General features: G+C 47.2%; 1 protein-coding gene across 1 annotated transcript in view; it reads left to right on the top strand.

Moving 5' to 3' along the window:
* The first annotated feature begins 304 nt into the window (after positions 1 to 304).
* LACTBL1 (lactamase, beta-like 1) overlaps positions 305 to 11,641 on the top strand; it is a 20,739-nt gene continuing 9,402 nt past the window's right edge. Inside the window, exons 1-3 of the mRNA XM_011945610.1 lie at positions 305 to 442; positions 7,510 to 7,645; positions 9,716 to 9,825. Of these exons, the coding sequence (XP_011801000.1) occupies positions 305 to 442; positions 7,510 to 7,645; positions 9,716 to 9,825 (384 nt within the window). The remainder of the gene's footprint in view (positions 443 to 7,509; positions 7,646 to 9,715; positions 9,826 to 11,641) is intronic.

Here is an 11,641-nt window from a genome sequence, read left to right as displayed (position 1 = left end):
TTCTGAGCCTGCTGTTTCTCTCACCTGGGAGTGGAGACATGTGAAGGAGAGGGTTACTTTGGTCCCCTGCATCCTCGGCTACCCTCCTTGTTTTCTAGCTTTTCTCTGTTCCCCTCCTCTTTTTGCCAGCCACTCAGGATCTCTTTTTGCCTTCACTCCTCTGACTCAGTTTCCTGCTTACAGGATCTCCTGTGGTGTAGAGCCGAATCCTCAAAGAGCCAGAATCTTCCATGCCTTGGAGAGAATGAAGGCCGAGGTGAGGCACAGCCCCAAGAAGCCGTCACCATGTGTCAGCTTCTGACACATGTCTGACCATGCCACCATCCTGCTGGCTTCAAATATTGGGCTAAATCCCCCCCACATGACCTTCATCATCATCATCATCGTCATCGTCATCGTCATCATCATCATCTCTAGAGCTTGTACCTGCAGGCCAGGAACTGTTTCAAATGTTTTAGGAACAGTTTCAAATGTTTTACATAAACTCACTGAATTCTCAAAACAAACCAGAAACTAACTCCTCTTCCTTTTGTACATCCCCAGAGGCCTCTGTCTGGAGTGACCCAAGCTCATTCCCAACTACCTGTTCAATGACTCTCTCCTCCTCCTCCCTCCCCCTAGGCTGAGCTCATCTGTATATGTGAGCCCTGAAATCCTTTATTACACCTCTAGCTACCAATTGGTGAACAGCTCTCTATGGGCTTTGCATGCACTATCTTATTTATTCTCAACTAAACCCTCTAAGATGTAGGAAGAATTGTTATCTGCATTATGCAGATGAGAAAACTGAGACTCAAAAGGGTGAGGTCATTTGTCCAGAATGAGTGGTAGAGCCAGAGTCAAGTCCTGCTTCCCCGGCCCCAGGCCCTTGTGTCTGATTATGCCACCGTCCTGCTGGCTCCGTGGGGGCAGATGTGGCCCAGCACACAGCAAGCCCTCAGGGATTGTTTTCTGAATGAATGACTGGACAAAGAGTAGTCATCCCAGAGTGGGCTGTGAGCATGAGGAAGAAGGTGAGGGTGACTGGGGCACAGAACACCTGAGAAGGAGCAGGGGTTGGGGGGTGGCGGAGCCGTGTTATAGCTGGGGTTTGGGAAAGCCTGGTTCTTCCTGGGCCCTCCCCTGCTGACAGCAATTTTCCAGCTGGGAAGGGAAAGGAGAGAGATTTCTAGTGGCTACTGCAAGTCAAACTGTGAGCAGCTGGCAAGCAGCTTAGAGATTAAATACTGACCCACCTTTGGGTCTGTTGGAATAAATCCTGAGATTGGAGACAGACTTGAGATGAGGCTGGGCCCCAGAGGAGGGCTACAAATTGGGGATGCAGAGATCCCAGCTGCGTTTTGAGGAGGAGTGGAGTGGTGCATCTTACAGAGCTTGAATCTCAGCTCTGCCATTCACTGCCCGTGGACTCAGCAAGTCAATTAATGTCTCTGAATTTTATTCTTCACCTAAAAATAAGCTAAGGATCTGCTGGTCACACCTTAGGTGCCAGTTAGGGGATAGCAGGCTGCCTTCCCACCAAGGGGTCCTCACTGCCCCTGCAGCTATGTGTTCATGCTAGGATGGGAGTATCTTCCATGTGATCCTGCAGCAATATCTGAGAGCCTTCCATTCACTCCTTTGTATCTGGGGTTACTCCTCCAACAGGTGGAGAATCCCAGTGCTTTTGGAATCTTTAAAGGCTTTATTTTGTAAAAATTGGGGTATCATCTACATGAAATAAAATCTGTGCAGTTCTATGAAGTTTTTTTTTTTTTTTTTTTTTTGAGACAGGGTCTTCCTCTGTTGCCCAGGCTGGAGTGCAGTGGCATGATCATAGCTCACTACAGCCTCTAACTCCTGGGCTCAAGCAATCCTCACACCTCAGCCTTCCAAGTAGCTGGGACTACAGGTGCATGCCAGCATGCCTGGCAATTTTTTTCTATTTTTTTGTACAGTCGGAGTCTTGCTATGTTGCCCAGTCTGGTCTTGAACTCCTGGCCTCGAGTGATCCTCCTGCCTCGGCCTCCCAGAGTTCTATGAGTTTTGGTAAATGTATACAATACCATAACCACCACCACAATAAACATGTAGCACAGTTCCATGACCTCCCCAAAGTCCCTTCTGCTCTTTTGTAGTCTACCCCATCCCTACCCCCAGGCAACCACTGAGTTGTTTTCTGTTCCTATCATTTTGCCTTTTCCAGAATGTTCTATAAGTTGTATTCTATAGTCTGTAGCCATTTAGTCTGGCTTATTTCACTTAGCATCTTGCCTTTGAGGTTCATCCACATTATTGCATGTATCAATAGCTCGTTCCTTTACATTGCTGAGTAGTATTCCCTTGTGTAGATGTCTATTTACTATAGTTTGTCTGTTTACTCACCAGTTGAGGAGCATTTGGGTTGTTTCCAGTCTTTGGATATTATGACCAAAGATGATTTCAGTGAGAACCCCAGATTCTACAGCTGAAAGACACTTTTGAAATCACACAAGATTTCCAGATATAAAAGTAAATTATTTACAAGTAGCCCAACTGTCTTCAACACCTGGAGAAGTAGAGGCTCAGAGAGGGGAAGAGACTTGTCCAGAGTTACAACTGACTCATGAGGTGGAGCTAAGATTTGAACCCAAGTCTTTCAACTTGCAGGACCATGTAAAGTTCAAAAGAATTTCCTGCGAACCTGCTAGTGCCCGGTGGGGTACCGGGTGTCCAAGGCATAAGAGCCAGGAGGGAATTCTCTGCTGGTGCTGCAGAGAATCCTTACCTCATAGGGACCTAGACAAAGAAGCCAGTAGTAGCCAGTTACCATGAGCAGCTCTGTCTGGGGGAGAATGAGAAAGCTTCACAGATGCCTATGGGTGTTAAGGGAAGAACACAGTTTGTCTGATGGAAAAGGATAAAAGGAAACCACAGCCCCAGGGAATGGCAGGTGCAAAAGTACAGAGAGGGGCAATGATGCAGGAGGTAGATGGGGGCATAAAGACACAGGGGCCAGGGGAGGGGCAGGGAATGGGCTCGTGGAGTTTGTCGGAGTCGGATCATAGAAAGTCTCTCTTGCCAGATTGTTTCCTGTAGAACAGAGCCTGGCACACTGTGCTCAACATGTGAGCGATCTTTGTTGTGGAAGAGAGTGCCGGGTTGGACAGGGAGGGATGGAACATAAACTCAGCGAGACTCTCCTGGAACAGAGCCCAGAAGGCAGATGTCTGTATGTACAGACTGTTGATATATTTCAGAGTTGGCATAAGAGTCAGTGGGGGACAGGTTGGTGTATTTAATAAATAGTACCGGACTACTGATTATCCATATGGGAAAATAAAATTGGATCCCTACTTTGTTCTACAACCAAAAATTCTTTTGTGTGTGAAAGTACAAAAACCTCTATTTCTGACGTCCATGTAAAGAAAGATTTCTTAAGCACACACATGCACTATATACACAACGCAAACCAAAAAAAACAATACTGGTAAATTTGGCAACAACCAAAACCAAAACCAAAAGCCCTCCTATTCAAAAATATTGTAATAGTTGGCCAGGCACAGTGATTCATGCCTGTAATCCCAGCACTTTGGGAAGTCAAGGTGGGAGGATTGCTTGAGCCCAAGAGTCTGAGACCAGCCTAAGCAACATAGTGAGACCCTGTCTCTACAAAAAATGCAAAAACTGATCACATCACTGCACTCCAGCCTGGGTGACAGAGTGAGACTGTCTCAAAACAATCCCAAAATACTGCAATAGCTAATAGGGCTTACGATGTGTCAGAGAATGTTATTTTCATATATTAACTCATGTAATCCTTACAAATTTATGAGTTAGGTACTATTATCATCCCCATTTTACGGGTGAGGAAACAGAAGCATAGAGAAGTTAACTTATTTTCTTAAGGTCACACAGTGGTAAGTGACTGAGCTAAGATTGCAAATCAGGCAATCTGGCCATGGATTCACCACTACACTATTCTACCTCTCCACAAAAGTTATCAACACAGAGTGAAAAATCAAGCCACAAACAAGAGTGTATGAAGAACTCTAATAAGTAAAGAAAAAAGAATAGAAAAAGACCAGGCAAAGGAGAACAGTCCAACTGAAGAAAATCAAACCCAAATACGTACAATAAACACATGAACAGGTATTCAATGTTATTAGCCGCCAAGAAGATGCAGATTAAAAATATTAACAGCAATGAGAATTAAAGGTGGGACGAGTAAAAATTAGAATGACCGCTTTAGAGAGGAACAGAACAGTATGTGGCTAAGTTGAAGATGGCTGTACCTTGCCACCCAGAAATTTCACTTTTAGCACAGGATTCCCAACTGGACTGTAAAATAGTCACTTTTTTTTTTTTTTTGAGATGGAGTCTCGCTCTGTTGCCAGGCTGGAGTGCAGTGGCACAATTTCGGTTCACTGTAACCTCCAACTCCTGGGTTCAAGCAATTCTCCTGCCTCATCCTCCCAAGTAGCTGGGGCTACAGGTGCATGCCACCATGCCCAGCTAATTTTTTTGTATTTTTAGTAGAGACAGGGTGGTGTCACCATATTGGCCAGGATGGTCTCCATCTCTTGACCTTGTGATCCGCCCGCCTTGGCCTCCCAAAGTGCTGGGATTAAAGGCATGAGCCACCGTGCCTGGCCAATAGTCACATTTTTAAGGTAGTCTGGCCCCAGGCTCTAACTACTACACTACTCAGTATGTTTATACAACAGCACACTCCACAGAAGTCAAATGAATAACCCAGAACTGTAGTTAGGTAATTGAATAAAAAGCAAGTTGCGGGAGGATTATACAGTATGAAATCATTTATATATGTTCAAAAATGTGCAAAACAATACTACATGCTGTTTATGGAAACATAAAGAAATAGTAAAAGAATAAACATGTGCATAATTATGATAAACACCAAGATCAGCATGGGTGTTACATTTGGGGAGAGTAGGAAGGGACTGAGATCCATGAAAGGTACACAGAGGGCTTCAACTCCACCTAGAATGTTTTATTTTCATCCAGCATTCATTTAACAAATATTTATTAGGGTCTGCTATGTTCCAGGAACTGTTTTGGGTACTGGGAATACCTCAGTAAACAAAACAAACAACAATCCTTATGGGATGGGGAAACTGAACAGACAAAGTAAATAAGTAATGACATAGTATATTTGAAAAATGTAAGTATATGAGAAAACTACGATAAAATGTTAAGATTCAACAAAGTTGAGTGTTAAGTGCCCAAGAATTCATTACATTATAAGTCTCTCTCTCTCTCTGTCTCTCTGTCTCTCTCTCTCTCTCTATATATATATATGGCACCATTATATATATGTATACGTGTGTGTGTATATATATGTATGTATGTGTGTGTGTATACATATATATGGAGAAAGAGAGAGAGAGAGAGACAGAGACAGAGCAAGGAACAGGGTCTTGCTCTGTCGTCCAGGCTGGTATGTAGTGGTGCAATCATAGCCCACTGTAGCCTCGACCTCCCAGGCTCAAGCAATCCTCCCACCTCAGACTCCTGGGTAGCTGGGACCATAGGCATGTACTACCACACTCAGCTAATTTTTATTTTTATATTTATTTATTTTGAGACAAGGTCTCGCTCTGTCACTAGGCTGGAGTGCAATGGTGTGATCTTGGCTCACAGCAACCTCCACTTCCCAGGTTCAAGTGATTCTCCCACCTCAGCCTCTTGAGCAGCTGGTATTACAGGCACATGCCACTACGCCTGGCTAATTTTTCTATTTTTTGTAGAGGCAGGGTTTTGCCATGTTGCCCAGGCTGGTCTTGAACTCCTGGGCTCAAGTGATCCACCCATCCTGGCCTCTCAAAGTGCTAAGATTACAGGTGTGAGCCACTTCACCCAGCCAATGTTTAATTTTTCTGTAGAGAAAGGATCTTGCTATGTTGCCCAGGCTGGTCTCACACTCCTGGGCTCAAGTGATCCTCCCATCTTGCCCTCCCAAAGTGCTAGGATAATAGGAGTGAGCCGCTGGGCCCAGTGTATATTTTTCAGTAACCTTGAAATATTTTCTAATTGTAACAGGCCAGGAGGGCTTGATGACTGACTAGAGGTAGGGATTGAAGGACATAGAGGGGCCCAGGCAGAACCTGAAGCATGACTAAGTGGAGGCAGGTGCCACAAACTGATGTTGAAAATACGAGAGAAGGAGGAGGGGGTGAAACAAGTGAGTTTTCTGCTCCGGATGTTGAGTTCCAGATACTTGAGGACTTCCAGGTGGAAATGCTCTGCAGGCAGTTGAAATGGGAGTCTGAAGGAGAGGGGAGAGAGCTGGGCAGGAGAGAATCAGAAACCATTAGCATGTGACTGGTGTCCTTGTGCATGAGATCACCTGGGGATTGAGTCTTTCAGGGAATTTGTCCACATTTAAACTGTCAAATGGATTGGCATAAAGTTGTTCGTAATATTTCTCTGTAGGAGCTGTAGTGATGCCTCCTTTCATTTCCGATTTGGTAATTCACCACCGTGGGATTGTGTGTGTACTGAGGATAGAGACGGCAAGGGGGACAAATACCACGTTTGTAGGACAGAAGTGGAAGAGGTGCCTTTGAGAAAGGGAGGTAGGCAAGGAGGAGTTAATGAAATATTTGGTTAACACCCATCTCCTCCTAAAACTGTAAACCTCCTAAAGGCAGGGAAGAGTTCCTTTCTGTTCATCAGTATATCCTCAATATCTGGCTCAGCGCCTAGCACATAGGAGGCATTCGATAATAGCTAACACATATGTAGTGCTATCATGTGCCAGCTACTATTCTAATTTATTAACTCATTTAATCCTTGCAACTGAATACAAGTAGGTACTATTATTTTCAAGGAATTGTATTGAGATATAATTCATATGACATAAAATTCACCATTGTTAAGTGTACAATTCAGTGGTTATAGCATATTTACAAGATTGTGCTGTCAGCACCATGATCAATTTTAGAACATTTTCATCACCCCCCAAAAAACTCAAAGGCATTAGCAGTGACTCTTCATTCCTTGCTACCCCCCATCCCCTGGCAGCCAGTAATGTACTTTCCATTTCTATGGGTTGTCTATCTAGACATTTTATATAAGTAGAAGAATGAAATATATGCCATACTTGTAAGTTTTCTGAGCCCCCCCACAGCCATGTTGAACTATGAGTCAATTAAACCTCTTTCTTTTATAAATATAAAGGCTAATAAAGGGTATGCCTTTATTAGCAGCCTGAGAACAGACTAATACAGGAGAGCTGAGGACATCTTCCTGGAGGAGGTGGCATTTCAGCTGGTCTTACGGTATTTCACTAAGTCCACAGAGGAACGAGGTACAGCAAGCAGAGGGGTGGGTGCTTTTGCAGGGCAGAACTATTGAAAGAGTCACACTGGGAAGGGCATTGGTTTCACAACTGTGAAATGTATCCAAAGCTGTGGGCTCTTGTGACGTCTGGCTAACCTGAGACCTAGGAGGGGCCAAGGTTAGGGTCCCTCTCTTCCCTCTGACTGACCCCCAAGGGGACTATACCCTATGTCCTTGCTTTCCCAGGTTGGCTGGCGGCCCAGCTTGCTGAAAGTGAAGAAGAAGTGGCTCCTCCCAGCCATCTGTAGCTTCTTCTGCCTGCTCTCAGTGGTCATGACTGGCTGCTTCCTGTGGCAGTATCACCTCCCCAGGCTGAAGACTGGTGAGTGCAGAGACAGCCTAGAGTTCCTCCCCATAGCCCCCCTGGGTCCTCCTGGGCTTCGAGCTGCCACCCTGATTCTAGGGTGTAGGGGAGGACTATAAGATTTAGACTCAGAAGCTCTGGCCTCCATTCTGAGTCCAGCTGTTACTAGCTGTGCATCTTTGGGACAGTCTTGCATCCTCTCTGTGCCTTGATGCCCTCGTGTATAAAATGAGGATCCTGATGCCACTGGGGTTCTTCAAGACATCCAGTTTGGGGGTAAAATTCAAGGACATCAAAAAAAGAGCAAACGGTGTTTCCCTTCCTCTGCCTTTGGCCACCATGATGGAATCTCCGGGCTCTAGCCCTCTTTCAAGACCTTCCTGCAGATGCTCAATAGGAGCAACTCACAGGTGTTCAGGGGCAGCAGCTGCCAAGCCTTGGAGCCTCTCCTTCCTGGGTGGGTCAAGGCTCAATAAAGGAGCCACCACTGCTAGTGATGCCTACCAGGCCCCCTGTTTCCCAATTAAAGTGGGAGGACTACCACTGTCGACACCAGCCCCTACCTGGGTCCCAGGCTGAGCAAAGCCTAGGCTGTAGCTGGGACCACCCTATTCTGTGAAACCCATGTCATGGGGTTGTTGAGAAATCCCTAATGTTTGTCATTTTCCTGTTTGTGACTGTGTCGGTTATCTATTGCTAAGTAACAAATCACCCCAAAGCCTACTGGCTTCAGACAAAGCAAGTGATTATTTCCCATAATTCTGTGGGCTGGCTGGTAGCTCTGCTGCTGGTCTAGCCTGGGCTCTTTCCGGTGCAGTGGGCAAGTCAGCTGAGACGGCGGGGTGGTGGGTGGAGGAGGGACCTCTCCCTCAGCATGGACTCTCGCTCTCAAGGCCGCTATCCCAGATCCGTCCACAAGGTGGCAGTGTTCGCAGGGAGTAAGCCCCGTAAGGTCTAGCCTAGGCAGGTCGCAATTTGTTCGGCCTCATTCCTTTGGCCAGCCACAAAGCCAGCCAGCTTCGAAGGTGGAAGGAGCTGACAGAATTTATGGTCATATGGCTGAGCACTGCCTGTAATCTCAGCACTTTGGGAGGCGAAGGCGGGTGGATCATCTGAGGTCAGGAGTTCAAGACCAGCCTGACCAATATCGTGAAACCCTGGCTTTACTAAAAATACAAAAATGAACCAGGCATAGTGGTGCACGCCTGTAGTCCCAGCTACTTGGGAGGCTGAGGCAGGAGAATCGCTTGAACCCGGGAGGCAAAAGTTGCAGTGAGCTGAGATTGCACCACTGCACTCTGGCATGGGCAACAGGGTGAGACTCTGTCTCAAAAAAATAAAAATAAAAAAAATAAAAAAAAAAATAGAATTTATGGTCATATGAAACCTACCACAGGGACCTTGTGTCAGTTTTGGATGGAGTCTCAGGGTGCAGCGGAAGACGAGGAGGATGTATTAATAGTCCTGGAGGGTGCTCATCCTCCTTCACACTCCATCCAGACTTAGAGGAAAAGGCTTGGGTGCTGCTGTGATGATATCACAGCCTGAATCCTGTCCTGCCAGCACCTCACCTTCTCCCCTGAGATGCCGAGGAAGTCACACACCCGGACAAAGGCAGAACTGACTCAGGCCCCCAAAGCCCCAATGCTTAGCTCTGGTGAGAGAATAAGTTGTTGCTGTGGTTTAGGCCTGGGTCCTAAGCGGGCTTGAAGTCCATCCAAACACATAATCAGGATGAAGGCAAGTCAGACAGACACACAGACATGGCGGAGCCTGCCCCACGCAGCCAGAATGGTCTAAGTCCACTGACCACAGGGAGATGGGAAGTTTGTTAAGCAAGAGAGAGGGGAGTACAGTGTCCACCAACCAGGAGCTGTGGCCTGCAGGGCTGTGCCTCCTCCCCAAGGACACATGCTGCTCCATAGGCCTCTCAGGAGCTATGGCTGGTCTCTGCACCCTAATATCCCCTGGCTTGGCTCGGCTGGGGAGGGCTGTCCTCGAGGCACTGCTCTGGCCCTTGCTGCCACTTTCCCCCTAGATTCCTATCCTGATGTCTGTCCCCTCCTCACCATGTGATGTTCCCTCCAGGTTCCCTGGGACCAGTGGAGACCTCTGCCCCTGTGAGGATGTGTCCCCGGCACCCTGAGCCTGTGCCCCTGGCCCACCCACTCCCTGTGTTGAAGGAGGCCCTGGAAAAGGTCAGTGATGACCCAGGAGGGAACTGGGCATGGGGGCTGGGCCTGGGTGATGAAGCGGAGGGCAGTCCTTCTGAGCTGGCAGTGGCATTCATTCATCCATCCATCCATCCATCCATCCATCCATCCATCCATCCATCATGTATTTCTTGAGCATCTACTCTGTGCTAGGCACTATAGATATGGCAGGAAGAGGACACTGACTTGCTCTCAAGAAATTACTAATCTGGAAGTGAGAGAAACAGTGAAGCTACCAAACGTTTATAACTCTGGGGCAAGAGTGAGGGTAAGAAGAGTTTAGAGGACTTTGGAGGCACAAAGGAACGGGCCTTAGAGTTAGGGAGGGCTTCTGGAGGAAGTGGTGTCTAGGCTGAGATGTGAACAAGTAGCAGATGCCCAGATGACATGTGCGTGGTGAGGGAACCTGGGAATGGAGAGGTGTGCTCCAGACAGATGGAACAGTACATGCAAGGGCCTGGAGGCTGCAGAAAGTACATGACACATACAGAGAACTGAGAGGCCATAGGTGGGAGGTAGGGAAGCTGAGACGGGAGAGGATGACAGAGCCCATATTGCAGAGGCCACCGCGATACTATTAAACACTCCATGCCCTCCAGCACAACATTTACCATTGCAGGATGGCCAAACCCTAGAGGGAGGTGTCTGTCAGCTCTAGTCTGTGCCAGTCAGACCCCAGCCACTTGGGTCACTCACCTTGGGAGACATGGAGACAAGTGAAACATGATCAGAAGTATATGAGCCGCAGCATGATGGGGGGAGACTCGAAACTGTCATCCGAGGAACAGTTAAAGGGAAAGGGCTGTTGAGTCCCGAGAAGAGAAAGCGTGGGCCAATGCAGAGACAAAATCACTGCTTGCAAATACCTGAAAGGTTTTTGTGAAGGAGAGAGAACAGAAGGGTGCTATGTGGCTTTCAGGAGTTATAGCAAATTTTCAAAAAAGCAACAATAATAACCATGCTGCCTTCTGTTGAGCACCTGGTATGTGCGATTGCCACGTAACCACTTACATGCATTCCTCATGAATCCCTATCTATAGAGGAGGAGACAGAGGCTCAGAAAGGCAAAGTTAGAGCCGGACGCGGTGGCTTACGCCTGTAACCCCAGCACTTTGGGAGGCCAAGATGTGTGGATCATGAGGTCAGGAGTTCAAGACCAGCCTGACCAACATGGTGAAAGCCTGTCTCTACTAAAAATATAAAAAAATCAGCTGGGCATGGTGGCACATGCCTGTAATCCCAGTTACTCAGAAGGCTGAGGCAGGAGAACTCTTGAACCCAGGAGGTGGAGGTTTCAGTGAGCTGAGATTGTGCCACTTTACTCCAGCCAGGGTGACAGAGCGAGACTCTGTCTCAAAACAAAAAACAAAAAACAAACAAACAAACAAAAAAGAAGGGCAAAGTTAGTGCAGGGATGGAAAGTGGAGGTGGACTGAGCTCAGCCAAGGGTATGTAAAATCACTTGGCAAGGTGGTCTGGAGGTTAATTAAGACGTAGGGGCCAGCTGCAGTGGCTCACGCCTGTAATCCCAGCACTTTGGGAGGCCTAGGTGGACGGATCACCTGAGGTCAGGAGTTCGAGACCAACATGACCAACATGGTGAAACCCCGTCTCTACTAAAAATACAAAAATTAGCTGCATGTGGTGGCGCATGCCTGTAATCCTAGCTACTCAGGAGGCTGAGGCAGAAGAATCGCTTGAACCTGGGAGGCGGAGGCTGCAGTGAGCAGAGATGATGCCACTGCACTCCAGCCTGGGCGACAGAGCGAGACTCTGGTCTCAAAAAACAAAAAGCCAAAAA

The sequence above is a fragment of the Colobus angolensis genome, unplaced genomic scaffold (genome assembly GCF_000951035.1).
Source record: "Colobus angolensis palliatus isolate OR3802 unplaced genomic scaffold, Cang.pa_1.0 Scaffold240, whole genome shotgun sequence".
NCBI lineage: Eukaryota > Metazoa > Chordata > Mammalia > Primates > Cercopithecidae > Colobus > Colobus angolensis.
Note: the sequence above shows the minus strand (reverse complement) of the source record. Positions and strands in the feature narration are given on the sequence as shown.